General features: G+C 41.1%; 1 protein-coding gene across 3 annotated transcripts in view; it reads left to right on the forward strand.

Annotated features, from left to right (window-relative positions):
* dlg5a (discs, large homolog 5a (Drosophila)) overlaps positions 1–14,153 on the forward strand; it is a 56,826-nt gene extending 42,673 nt beyond the window's left edge. For all 3 annotated transcript variants that reach the window (XM_074675434.1, XM_074675436.1, XM_074675435.1), the window contains 12 exons: positions 907–1,069; positions 1,564–1,697; positions 3,911–4,075; positions 4,171–4,354; positions 5,201–5,349; positions 8,129–8,299; positions 9,180–9,370; positions 9,464–9,607; positions 9,756–9,883; positions 9,992–10,101; positions 10,448–10,557; positions 12,080–14,153. In XM_074675434.1, coding sequence (XP_074531535.1) covers positions 907–1,069; positions 1,564–1,697; positions 3,911–4,075; positions 4,171–4,354; positions 5,201–5,349; positions 8,129–8,299; positions 9,180–9,370; positions 9,464–9,607; positions 9,756–9,883; positions 9,992–10,101; positions 10,448–10,557; positions 12,080–12,183 — 1,753 coding nt within the window. In that variant the 3' untranslated portion in view covers positions 12,184–14,153. The remainder of the gene's footprint in view (positions 1–906; positions 1,070–1,563; positions 1,698–3,910; positions 4,076–4,170; positions 4,355–5,200; positions 5,350–8,128; positions 8,300–9,179; positions 9,371–9,463; positions 9,608–9,755; positions 9,884–9,991; positions 10,102–10,447; positions 10,558–12,079) is intronic.
* Positions 14,154–14,366: the final 213 nt, after the last annotated feature.

Here is a 14,366-nt window from a genome sequence, read left to right on the forward strand (position 1 = left end):
TCTTCTTCTTCTTCTTCTTCTTCTTCTTCTTCTTCTTCTTCTTCTTCTTCTTCTTCTTCTTCTTCTTCTTCTTCTTCTTCTTCTTCTTCTTCTTATTATTATTATTATTATTATTATTATTATTATTATTATATTCCTTCCTCCTTCTTCTTCAACTCCTCCCTTTTCTTCTACTCCTACTTCTTCTTCTTCTTCTCCTTTAACTCCTCTTTCCTTTTCTTCAACTCCTCCTTTTTCTTCTACTCCTACTTCTTCTTCTTCTCGTCCTTCTTTAACTCCTCCTTCTTCTTCTACATCTTCTTGTTCTTCTTCAACTCCTCCTTTTTCTTCAACTCCTTATTCTTCTTTTTCTTCTACTACTTCTCCCCTTTCGTTTTCTTCTTCTACTTCTACTGCTTCTACTCCATTATTTCTCCTTTTTCTTCTCCTTTATCTTCTTCTTCTTCTACTCCTTTTTCTTTAACTCCTTCTTCTTCTTCTTCTTTTTTCTTCTTCTTTTTCTACTACTCCTCCTTCTGCTCATTCACCTTCTTCTTTTTCTTTGTCTTCTTCTTCTAGTTGTTTTTGTTCTCCTCCTGCTCCACCTCCTCTTCCTCCTCTTCCTCCTTCTTCTTCTTCTTCCTTTTCTTCTTCTTCCTATTCTCTTAGCCAGGCATAAAAAGTTGTTCTGGTGAGATGATCAGTTTACAGGCCTGGAAGGAAATGTAAGATCAGGATTAAATCTTCCTGAAAGAAATCTTAGTGTTAAATTTGGGCTGGATCTGATCTTTGTTTGACAAGAGAAAAGTCTTGGGTAGAAGCAACTCTCCAGAGCTGTAAATAATACATCAACCTCCTCCTGTGTGGTATCCTCTATCTTCTTTTCCATCAAGCCACTCATTCATGTACATCCATCTTCCTCAACAGGCCATATTTGGAGGAACCCCGCAATGTCATTGTGCACAAAGGTGCAGAGCCGCTGGGCATCTCCATCGTCGGCGGAGAGAACGGAGGGATCTTTGTGTCTAAAGTTACAGGAGGTAGCATCGCCCACCAGGCGGGTTTGGAGTATGGAGACCAATTACTGGAGGTATGAGCCACCTACTGTATGTCGAAAAGGTTAGAGCTTCAAACTGAATAAAAAAGAGTGCAGTGGAGATGTGTGTCAGGGAGTAGAGGAGCGCTGGAGGAGTGTAACACCAAAACTGCTTTTATATTTCAGCTTCAAAGGCTGCTGCCTGCCATACATTTATCTGTGTGGCTCTGCTTCCTTGAAGACTGCATTCATTAGTGTTGTCACAGTTCCCAGGATTTTAATTCTTGCTGAATGTGTTCACTGCAACTAAAATGGCTGAGCAAACTAAATTGAATTGCAATCGTACAACTAGATGGCACGTATTCTCTGAGTAGATGTTTTGGATTTCAGATATTTTCATGTGAATGAAATCATCCTGTCGAAATGAAGCTATTTGCAAACTGCTGCAGCTTGCACTCATTGTAAATTTCACGTGTTTGTTTATCAGAAGTCTTAGGTAACCTGCTTTCTACTAAAAACCCTCTCACTAATCCTACTGTCTCTTCTAGTTTAACGGCATCAACCTGCGAAACGCCACGGAGCAGCAAGCTCGTCTCATCATCGGCCAGCAGTGTGACACCATCACCATCATGGCCCAGTACAACCCACACATGTACCAGCTCGGCAACCACTCACGCTCCAGGTAACATGCTGTTTCTTTAAGGATCAGGTTTGGGTGTTTGGAGGGGTGAGTTTCCCAGGTGTGCAGCACGGAAGACTCCTGAATCAGCTCCACTAAATGTTAGGGTTTAACTCTGACATGGAGATTTATACTGCTGTTTAAGGCCAGGTGTTACTGGAAGAGCCAGAAAGTGTACAGAGTCAAAAAAATAATGTGTCTTGTACATGTTATTAAAGGGGCTGTGAGCAGTTTGAAAGTGATCTTGAAAAAGTCTCACTTCTAGATATGAGGGTGGGCTGAAAAGTTTGTAGCCTGACTAGGAAGGAGTTATGCCATAGTGTTGAAACGAGGCATAAATTCAACACTTTCTGACACAGCGTAGTTTATTTTCAGATTAACTGACACTGATATAGTGTATAAGGACTTTGAAAAGTATAGCCAGAGACATTTTGTGTTGTTATCAAATATCTTCAGAAAAAAAGGGTTAACCCCCAAGGGCATTTACGCCGACATGGTTGATACATAAGAGGAATGATGCTCCAGCTTTATCAACTGTAGAAAAGTGGGCAGCTGAATTCAAGAGGGGTAGGGAGAATATTAAGGTGACCCAAAGTCCAGGCACCCTGCCATGGCAACAACCCTGAAAACATTGACTGTGTTGAAAAGTAAACCATGCAATAAGTGTCAGAAATGTTTAATTTAATGCATGCCAAGTTTCATCGCTATGGGGTAACTCCTTCCTAGTCAAGCTATAAACTTATCAGACCACCTCCTTACATGCCTGATTATAATCCACACTTTAAAATGAGATTAAAATCACCGATATAGGCTATTTTGAAATATTACTTTGTAGCTTCTTCATCGAGTCAAGCAGGACTCGATTGATTTACTACATGTCTAAGAATTTATGACAACACCATACCAGCTGACAAAGTTTAGAAGTGAGAAGAGAGATGAGCATTTTTCTCTGCTTCAAATTGATTTCTGTGATTAATTTTGTAGTGATGGTGGACACTTGAGCCAAATTGTCAAACAGAAAAAGGATAGAGGAGCAGAAGAAAACTAAACCATAGACTGTACAAACCATAGACTGTACAAAACATAGACGTAGTCTCCCCGACGTCACCCGTCTGTTTTTGAAACAGAAAATGAAGCACATGGGCTATCTCGGTCAAATTAGTACTGGCAAGGGCGTGCAGCTATAGGGCGCCTATAGGTCACATGACCCTGAGTTGTGCCTCTAATTGGGCGAGCTCACAATCTTACTATCCTCTGAACGGCCAAGTTAGAAAAAAATTCACCCCCCGTACAGTGTGTGTCGATGGTAAAATTTGTGATTCAGATAAGAGACATTTTTTGAACCAGGCTGTTAATAGGTTAATTTCTGCTTTGAAAACTGCTTTTTTTTCGGCTTGGTGTGTATGTGACGTCCAGTACTTCAGAGCCAGCCTCAAGTGGACACTTGAGAAACAGCAAATTTTAGCACTTCCACATTGTCTCATATTCTTAGACCAGAGGTTGCCGCTTGAGCTAAACAGAAGAGTGATAGAGTATGACCTAAAGGCTAACACAGGGGCTAAACTGTTTGTGCTAATGTTCATTCCAACCCACAGTCAGCAGTTATTCTGCAGCTGTCTGCTCAAACTTGAGAGTCTATCAATAAAATGAAGAGTGAGGTTACATTCGCTCTGGTTGGTAGATGCAGGACATGGCTAACCAGGATTCACTAAAAGTACACATTACAGGCATGTCTTACAGCACCGGGCTGTCAGTAGCACTATATATGGACGGCAACTAAACTACTGCACAAACTAACAGTTAGCTTGTTGTCATGTTAGCCTACAGATACGTAGTAGCACCAGGCTGCTTGTAGCGCTACATATGGCTACAGATGTTTGCTTGTTGTTATGTTTCAAACAACAGAGCTACGTAATTGTACTGATATCCGGTAAAAGTTGTCTTGAAAAAAGAAACACACGCCTTGTTAAAATTCACATCTTTACGACAGTGGCAAGCTGGCATAAGACACCAAACTTTAAAATGAAAAAAAATCTTTATCAACCAATTCAGCCTTAATCAAACTTAACAAGTCTTTTGCATTTCTTGGAGATCTTTTTTTGTATTCATACTGAACAGCTCCTTTCCACATTGTGCTTTAACTTAAACCTCATTTGATGTCACTTCACTAATGGAACGGTAACGTTACCGTCACTGACATGTCATGTTTCATGCAGCTCTCGTCTGGAGCCGGTCAGCACTCAGTCGACTCCCCAGGGGAGCGGAGCCGCCACGCCTGACAATCACTCCAACATCGATACACTCAGCGAACAAGACGAGGGCACGCTCACCCCCTCCTCCAAGCAGACCACACCCACCACCAGCCCACACAATTTCATCAGGTAACACCAAACTTTTACAGGAAAACACAACAGCTCAGCTCTGGTCATTTGTCAAGTGTGGCTGAAACACTTCCTCCATGAAACTTGCTCTGTAGGATGCCGTCTGAGGGCAGCAGGAAGGTGGGTGAGCCTCGGCTTGTGACGGTGCGCAGGCCCGGAGTGGAGGTGGGAGTCATGCTCTGTGGAGGGAACCTGCGAGGCGTCTACATAGAGAGTCTGGATGAGGACAGTCCTGCCAGAGGGCCTGATGGGCTGCTGCCTGGAGACCTAATTCTGGAGGTGTGATACAACACACACACACACACACACACACACACACACAGCCTGTTGCTGATGTGATTCTCTATGCATTTAAACTTGTAGTCATGCATCCAACAGATTTCTCTTTTTGTGCTCCTCCTGTTTGTTGATCAAGTTGTTTTACTTTGTCCTGTTAAAATGTTTGGATCCTTTTATTTAGTCGTAAAAGGAGAAAGATTTTGTGAAGTAGGCGTTTTCAGCTTCACAAATGGACTTGCTGTAAGACAGTAAAGACTCGTAGGCGTAATATCAGGTTTGGACTCATCTCAAAGCTGAACTCTTACTGTATAAGCAGTTGCAAAGCTTTGTGCGCTGTTGTTACTTTACACTCCAGCACTGCCAGGAGGAGCTGGCACTTCTCTCCTGCCTGTCATTATTCTCCATTGATCTCCTCCTTGTCTGCGTTCTCTTTCACTCCGCGCTGGCGATCCATCCAGAGCACCGCAAACTCATAATAGACAATTCCTGGCATGCTCCCACTTAGCTCTCCGCCACGGAGGCTGTGCTCTCTGAATCGCTGTGCAGCTTTGTCATCGGGCTGCACAGCATCAGTGTGTCCTTCAATCTCCCATCTTGTTTGTTTTTCTTCCCCCGTACATGGCACAAATCAATACTGCGACACTTTAATACAGCTGAAAGCTTGGAGGAAATGTGGCTGTTTACTAGTGGAAGATTCACAGGCACGGCAGATGATTTCACAGATGAGAGTAAACACTGACCAGATTTCACCCTGAGTTTGTCGTCTTTTCCACGGATTCTTTAAGTTCACTCTCATTTATTTTTTCTCTCATCTTCAAACCTTTTCTTTTTCCTTTTTTTCTCCAGTACAACTCGGTGAATATGAAGAATAAGACGGCAGAGGAGGTGTACGTGGAGATGCTGAAGCCTGCAGAGTCGGTCACAATCAGGGTGCAGCATCGGCCGGATGACTTCAGCGTCATCAGAGATGTCCCAGGAGACGGCTTTTACATTAGGTACATGCACACAGACCGTTTTGCAGCGTTTATGTGTAACCGCTCTCTAAAAGGGTCACACTAATTTTCCCCAGGCAGCCTGCTATATATAGAAGCACCACTGGAGTGCCTCTTGGACAATCTTTCTCATCCAACCAATTATGTCCCAGATCCAGTGTGTGACTGCAGTGATGCTAATCTCTGCACAAATTTAGGCGATCTAATCTCTCTGCACACTACACACCACCACGGCTATTTTAGCACTCTGTTTTCACGCCATTAGAAAAAGATTTGATATGAATGGAAAATGAAGCTCTAAAATAGTCTGTTTTATTGTTGGGAGTCTGTTGCTGCAGCTGCCGCAGTCACTTGTCATATAGGCGAGTGGGCTTGTGATGTCATCAGCAGTAAATACACTCAGACCGCCTGCCTGTCACAGATAGGCTGCTCTGAAATGACTTACGTGACTCCGACCAGCTGTAGGAAAGAAAGACCCACACTTAAAGTCAATGTAAATGGTGCACTCTCCTAGGGATACCTCAAGGAGCTGTGAGCTCTCCTCTCTTATTAAGATAACTTTGTCATAAAATTCTCAGACGACACTCTTATTCTTAGCCTCTTGTATGTTTATGGTTGCCTTTCTGTTTACCTTAATGAGGTCGTCTCATTTCAGGCTTGATGTGAGGAACATCGTCTCATTCTGAACACTAGAAAAACTAAAGAGATGATATTTGACATCAGGGCCTGACAAGCCATAAGTGGAGAAAACAGGCCGTTTGTACCAACTGTAAAAAGAAGTTGATAAGTGGTATGCATGAGCCAGGTCAATGGCCCGAAAGAGCGTTAGCTTTAATGGAGGTATACCCCACTGATAAAGGCGCCAACGACAGGATTACAGCGCCTGTCGGGCTGTTTAAAGGCAGACATTGCACGATATGTTACAGTTTTAGACGAAATATGCAAAGACCATGGACAATCCTTTGGAAAGGTGGCAGGTCACTTTTTTGCTTAAATGTGTCTGGGTCCTTCCAAGATGTGTGTGGTGAAATGTTTGAGTTCATAAACTGCTTTAAAAGTTATTCATCGAGATACTGCGGCTTGTTTCGGAAAACAGCTTTCATATTACTAATTTTATTATTGAGGTTTTCTACTGTGCACTTGGAAACACCACACACATTTACTACTAATATTCAAAATCACCAAACTTTCTCTTTCTCTTTGTTTACCTGATTGACTCGCAGAACGCAGCTGTTTTTGTATGCTTGTAATAAAACGTCCATTTCTCCAGCTAAAAAAAAATCTTTTCTTGATATTCTCTCAGACATGCGCAGTTCAAGTTTGTTTGATGGAGTTTTCCAGAGGTTCCCCTTAACTATGACATAATCTACACCTGCATCTCTTTCATGGTGTAACTTCTTAACTGTGGCTGATTATTTGCATTCGTGCATAAGGCTAACGCTGCAGCCAAACAGGCCGTTCCATAACAGAGCGTTACCAATGGTCCCGTTTGTTTAATGACTGAACGTGCATATGGGCCCAGGACTTTTAGATCACATGACTCTGTTTCAATAAGTCACAGTCTAATAGAGCCGGTGGACTCGGGCATCCACATTAGACTACTTACTAAAGAGAGATGTACATTTTGATTCCTTGTGTGCCAAACTTGCCCAGAGACTGCATCTCTTCATAGACTCAGATTGTTCGGTGTTGGTACGAACGTGATGCTGACCTTCTAAAATGCTGTCATGTGGAATCTGATCAGATATGGGATGGCAGCCTGGTTCAGCTCCTTATCTGTTCAGTGTAAATTAGACATGTACTGATCAATCGGCCAGCCAATCGATTGGTGCCAGTTTCCTTAGTTTTGGGTGAACAGTGATCAAGGATTGGTGATCAGCCTTTGCTACATATCAAACTGATCTTCTCCATTATCAGGGAAGGTCTGACAGCCAGCCATTGTCGCTTTTTGCTCTGAGACCTAAAACTCAAGACACTTAATTGGTTGTTTAAGTTAAAACATAAAGATTTTATTTTTTCACAGGTATTGTTCAATGATTTTCAATAACATACGATTGGAAAATTGAAGGTTTATGCTGTCAGTTATAAAAAATAAGAAATAAAAATTGGTATCGGCCCAAATCGGTATCAGCAGGTCAGGCTTTTAAAAGATCGTTGATCTGTGATCGGCCAGCAAATTGTGATCGGTGCTCCCCTAGTGTAAATCAAAGATCAACAAAATGCTTAAATGTGCTATGAAAGCGATAGGCAAGAAAAATTAACTTGTCCCTTCTAACTAACCTTGAAAATATTATCGTCAGCCCTGCGCAAAACATCTTCAACAGCTCTTCTCATGTTCTTCAGAATGTGAGTTATTGCCAGCTGAAAGACAATTCAGAGCTAGCAGAGTTAGTAGTTATCGCTTTAAACTCTCCTTTAGTGACGTGTTGTCACAACTTTGTATCTTTATATTTATTTTTTTTACACAGGCATTTTATTGAATATTATATTGTATATTGTAGATTGGTATGAATGTATGAATGGGTAAATGAGTGATGTATTGAATGAGTAAATGAGTGATGTATTGAATGTTAGTAGCATTGCACTTATGTCTATGAAAAATTTACCTTTGGGGACATTAAAGTTTATCTTATCTTATTTTAAGGATTCTCCACACTTCCTGTCTCACCCTCTCTGTAAATCTCTGATTCTTCATCTCCTTCTCCTCTTGCCAGTTACTCTCACTTTATCAACTTTTCAGCTCCGCTCTTTGTAACCTTGCCATCTCTCTCCCTCCCACCAGAGCACTTTATGACCGGGTGGGGGAGGCCGAAGGGGACCTGAGTTTTAAGAAGGATGACATCCTGTACGTGGACGAGTCTTTACCAAAGGGCAGCTTCGGGACCTGGATGGCCTGGCAGCTAGATGAGAACGCGCAGCAGATCCAGAGGGGGCAGATCCCCAGCAAGTACATGTGGGTGGAGAATGAAATGCACGCTTAAACACACACACACTCTCACACAGATACACAGACATCCCTGAGCTAGTGGACAGTTTGTAACAGCTGTGACAACAATCTATGCCACACTCAGATAATGTAGGATATGTTTGTAAGGTCTCTTTCTCTTAGTAGGTTTCAGACTTCTGTGGTCTCTGCAGTCATTAATATTTCTAAAACAATCTCTCTTTAAAGGGGCTGTGAGGAGTTTGAAAGTGGTCTTGAAAAAGTTTCCCTAGATATATGCCTGATCGTAATCCACATTTAAAAAACAAGATTATCAGCGCCAATATTGCTGGTTACAGGTCATTTTAGTCTCTATGTCAACACCACGCCAGCTGATGAAGTTTAGCAGTGAGAAGAGATGAAACACAGAGATCTGTGTTTTTCTCTGCAAAAAAATGATTTCTGTGTAATTTTGTACTGATGGTGGACACTGGAGCCTGACTGTCAGACAGAAAAAGGACAGAAGAACAGAAGAAGATAAACACGAGCTAATTAGCCTTTAGCTCGGGCTGTATCACTCAATAATTTACATTTTAAAATGTGGGTGGTGTCATTATTTCCTAGAGTAGCAGCAGCAGGAAGATTTTCAGTAGTTGTTGATTTTTTTTTTTTTATAACTTGGGTTAGAAATGTGATTAGTATTTATGAAAAGTATCTAAAGATCTCCAGTTTTTAGATCTGCAGGAATATTTTAGTGCTGATGCTGTAGAGGCCCTTAGAAACAGGTTAACTAGAATGTGCTCTGGCCCTACCCAACAGATGAAACACAAGTCCTCCTCATCTGCTCCGATGAAAACATGAGATTTCTCCTTATTTTGGGTGTGTATGTGATTGTGTGTGTATTTTGTAGGATGGACCAAGAGTTTTACCGCAGACACAGTGTGACGGATATGAAGGAAGACTCCGGAAAGACTCTCTCTGCAGCCGCCCGCAGATCCTTCTTCAGGAGGAAACAGAAACACAAGCGCAGCAGCTCCAAAGACAGCAAAGAGATGGTGGCTCTGGACGCCATCAGCACGGACTCCATCCCATTTCTGGAAGGTGAGAAGACGGGTGGAGGTGTTTTTCATTAAGAAATGGCATCAAGTGACAAAGTATGTGACGGCAGATTAATTTCTATGCTTTTCGTGCCAGACTGTGTGAGCCTGGCTTACCAGAGGGTCCAGAAGGTGGAGTGCACCTCTCCCCGGCCTGTCCTCATCATCGGGCCGCTCACTGACCCCGTTAAGGAGATGCTCGTCAAAGAGTCTCCGGGGAAGTTCTGCAGATGTGTACTCGGTAAGATATTTGATTTGAGGAAGATAAAAAGTTGATGTACTTTCTTAAAAGTATTTCAAGACAGGAAATTAGACTTTACTTCTTTAAAAACAACTTTGATATGCTTTTATTTTGAAAAATTTTGTACTCCTTCATGTCACGTCTGCAGAGGTGATGAAGGCATCTCAGCAGGCCATTGAGCGTGGCGTCAAGGACTGCCTCTTCATCGACTACAAGCGCAGGAGCGGCCATTTCGATGTGACGACTGTTGCTTCTATAAAGGAAATAACAGAAAAGGTATCAGCTGGAGCTTTTCTTATCAAGGATCGATGAAGACTGATAAATAAAAATCAAAACCTATGAGTTTATCTGATTAAGTAATGCTGTGTTTTCTCTTGGACACAGGGCTGTCACTGTTTGCTCGACATCGCCCCGCACGCCATCGAAAGGCTCCACAGCGTCCACATTTATCCAATAGTTGTCTTTGTGCGCTACAAAAACGCCAAGCAGATAAAGTAAGTACAGAAAACTTTTTCTTCATGAGTATAGTACCATCGACCAAGCATGATAAGCTTTCACACTCCAACCCACCGCGAACTCATCCGTGCGTCTAACAAAGCAACTGCACCGATCATAAACTCTTACATAATCTGACACAGCTGGGAAACATCCCTGTTTAGTATTCTTGTCACTTTTCCCTCTACGAGGTTTTGTCATGAGTTCACAAAGTTTGAACAGGAATAACCAAACAGTGTTGGTGCATTCAAAGAAGAAAAGTGACGGATAAAGTTAGCTCAGTTGAATTTCAGAAACCATTTTCTGTCCCAAAGCCTTTGACGAGTCTTTTTTTTTTGTTCACAGGGAACAGAAGGATCCGGTTTATCTGCGGGACAAAGTTTCTCAAAAACATTCCAAGGAGCAATTCGAAAGTGCGCAGAAGGTTGAGCAAGAGTACAGCAAATTCTTCACAGGTTTGTTCAGGATAAAAATTAAAGAAACACAATAATAAGTCTGTTGTGTGCTGAAATTATCAACAATGAAAGAATCTATTTATTCACTACACAGTGAGGTGTTTGTAGAGGATGTGATGTTGCCCACTGAACTTTGCTTTGAAGCCTCGAGTTTGGTGTTTTGGCTTACGACATTTTATTTTTCTTGCATTGAATCAGAGGTCAATGTCTTACAGCTTTACTGTAAATAAAACCCCAAGCAATGCCCTTCTTACTTACTGTTGGATAAAATGCAGGTTTAAAGAGGCTGTGAGGAGTTTCTAGGTGGTTTTGAAAAAGTCTCCCTTCTCGATATATATGTCCAATCATAATCCACACTTTAAGATGAGATTATCAGCGTCAATACAGGTTATTCCTAAATGCTACTTTTTAGCTTCCCGATCGGGTCAAACATGACCAGATTTACGGCACGTGTGAGTCTCAATGACAACAAATCTTGTGTTTTTCTGCGCTGAAAATTATTTTTTGTGATTAATTTTGTAGTGATGGTGGACACAGGAGCCTAACTGTCAGACAGAATAAGGACAAAAGAGCAGAAGAAAGCTTAACAAGAGAGTGATAGAGCACCAGCCAAAGGCTAAAACACGACCTAAAGGCTAAAGCCCTTGGTAAACACAACACATATATTTCACGCATTATTATTATATTAAGATTATACAATATTTTTTTTTTTTTCGGACCAAGGTTGATTTTCCAAAGTTTCGCTTGCGACCAATCAAAACGCTCGTTTTTGACCAGGCACATACCAAAACATTCAACATTGATTGGGTTCGTGTCACAGCTCCAGGTTCTATAACACCAAAGACATAAAAACTACAAAGTCAACAGTTGCAAAGACATTGTTTGGAGGACAATAGCTGCGGAGATTGAATATGACGCCTCCAACTTTTTTTACGCCGTGCTGTTGCCTTTGGTGTGCAAAGGCTTTAAAACACGAGCTAAAGACTAAAACACAGGCTAAGTTATTTGTGCTAATGTCCACTCCAACCCACATGCACCAGTTATTCTATTGTGGTCTGTTCAAACTTGAGAGTCTATCAATAAAATGAAGGGTGTTGTTATGGTAGATGGACATAACCAGGATTCACTAACGCTACACATTACAGACATGTCTTAGGGCACCAGGCTGCCAGTAGGGCTACATAAAGCCGGCTACTAAACTATAATACAAACTGACAAAGTTTGCTTGTTGTCGCATGTCAAGCTATAGCACTTGGTAGCTGTTGATAAATACCTACCTCAGTGCTGTATAAGAAAAGTTGAAGAAATGTGTTTCGATCCGACCTCCATTTATTTCCAAAGCAAACAAATGCGTTGTTAAAAGTCGTCTTCACAACAGTGTGCTTTGACTCTGGACCAGAAGGTGGCAATGCTGTCCATTTCAAACAGATCCTCCTCACAGCATCTTTAAAATTTATTTTGAAAACCAGAGACTACATCCACACAATCCTCACCCCTGTCTCTTTTCCCCTCTCCCTCACAGGTATTGTCCAGGGCGGCACCCTCCCGTACATTTGCACTCAGATCATGACTATAGTTGATCAAGAACAAAGTAAAGTCCTGTGGACTCCACTCGGCTGCCCCTAGAGGAGGCCGGCTGCCACTACAGTGAGCTGCGGCTATTATCTCCATTCCCTGCAAACACTAATTAACCCTTTCACACTATACCAGTAGGTACACTGCAGTGAGCTAGCTCTGTAAATTATTGATATTTTTTTATTTTGTCTTTGTTATGGTTTATAATCAGAGCCTCCTTTTACTTCTGATTACTCCGGAGCAGGTTTCGTAGCACTGGATCTCGATGTTAGAAGTTAATTCAGTCTTCCCTAAGGGTTTCTGGTGGTGTATTTGTAATGCTGCATTGTAAGCGTCCGTTTACAGTTAAAAGATGAGTCTAAATATTGATGTTCAATATTAGCTTGAATGCGTGTCCCTCCCCATGTGAACACAAACCTCAACACTAATGAAGTTCAGCCACCTTGACCCACTTGTGTACCAGATGATATTTGTGGTTTCCGTAACAATTATGCACCCATGTGTTGACTGACAACTAATTATGTTTGTGCGTGTGTGAGTGTGTGTGTGAGAGGAAACATTGAAGCTGATGATTTCAGTCACGTTGAATCATGGTTGCACGATAGCATGATGCTATCAAGGAGAAATTGAGTGCCAGGATCAGACATCACATTCCTCCTCCTGTGGTGTGTCATCACAAAAAAAAGCATCAAACCTCTTGAAGTATGTAGCTGTGGTCTTTGCTGAACCCAACTGCCTGCAGTGACGGCCATGAAACTCATAAAACACATCAATGTTTGCTCTATGCATTTTGCTTCTATAGTAGCCGGGTGTGTGGACGGTTCATGGGCCTTTCGGAAGTGCCTTCGGAGAAGAAGCCTGATCTCAAACCAGCCTCTGTTCACTCAGACAGAAACATTGGTCGGATTCAGAAAGGCTTCAATCTGAGCTCCAACGTACCGTTTCGCCAAACGTGGACGAGATGACTCAGAGGCTGCGTTGAGATCAGATTCACGTAGAGCGCATGACAATGGCGAGGTTATGAGGGTAGGTCGAAGCGGCGGCCAACGGGTTAACTCCTCAGAATGCACTCCAGGGCTAGACAGACCACTGTGTAACTACCATTCTATCTCTTTAACATATATTTAACAATATAGAGTATAACATATACAGTATGCAGATACATCTGACAAAAAAAGAAAATATATATAAATATATATTTCATGTATTTTCACTAGGTCATACGCCTAGGATTGTCTGGCGGTCGAGTCATGTCTTAGCAGGTATTAGCATGTTTCTTTTTTTTCTTTTTGAAGAATTTATTTTGTTTTTTTTCCGTGGTCGGTTGTCAGTCACTTATCAATGTACTCATTAAAAGAGACACCATGAAGCAAAATTTGCAGGGTAATATCTTTCAAGGATTTTCCTCTGATCTGTTTAAATGTTAGTGACTTTTCATTGTTATTTAATTGTATTTTTTATTCAGGAGGCAAAAAATATTGACAGAAATATTCTGCCCTTCTTCAAAAAAAAAGAAAACAAAAACAAACAAAAAAAAAGCATCCTGTATCTTTATTGTGCCAAATCCACTAAGGCAACTTTATCCTTTTTATTTCTGTTTTGCACTCGTTTATCTGTTGACCTTAAACATGTAAGTGTTCCTAGGTTTCTGGTAGACTTTGAATAGGTACTATAATTTCTACTGAAACTAATTCACCTTTTTATCTCTTGCATCAGTTCCTTACATTTCATTGATGGCCTTTTATTTTTGATCAGTAAAAAAAAGGATCACTTCTTATTTGAATTTAAAAAGGGATCTATTCTTGCACAGTTTTTCAAAGGAAAATTGGTCCAAAAGTTTAACTATTGGGCTGAAGCAGAAGTAAAGTGTAATGTTACTATTTTTCTGAGTAGATAGCGTATGTTAGAGAGCGCAGGATACAACATGAGATGGTTGTGTTGATAGAGAGGGTCTAGTTACCAGGTACTGATTGAACTTTTCTTTTATTAAAAAGAATGTGATTTGTATGTTGAGACATTAACATGAGAATAAAACTCATTTTCTGTATCACTACATGGACTCTGACTCAGTTTCTCTTCTTTTCAAAATAAGATGCTTTAATCCATCATCCTGTTTATTTTCTCTTTATGAAAAATTTACAAAATGCCATTAAGTTTGTTTACATAATTTTTGAAAATTTTGTTGTTATTTTTATTATTATCATTATTTTATTCATCTATTTTTAATCTTATTT

The sequence above is a fragment of the Halichoeres trimaculatus genome, unplaced genomic scaffold (genome assembly GCF_033239565.1).
Source record: "Halichoeres trimaculatus isolate MK-OKI-2021-1 unplaced genomic scaffold, fHalTri1.1 fHalTri1_scaffold_8, whole genome shotgun sequence".
Classification (NCBI taxonomy): Eukaryota; Metazoa; Chordata; class Actinopteri; order Labriformes; family Labridae; genus Halichoeres; species Halichoeres trimaculatus.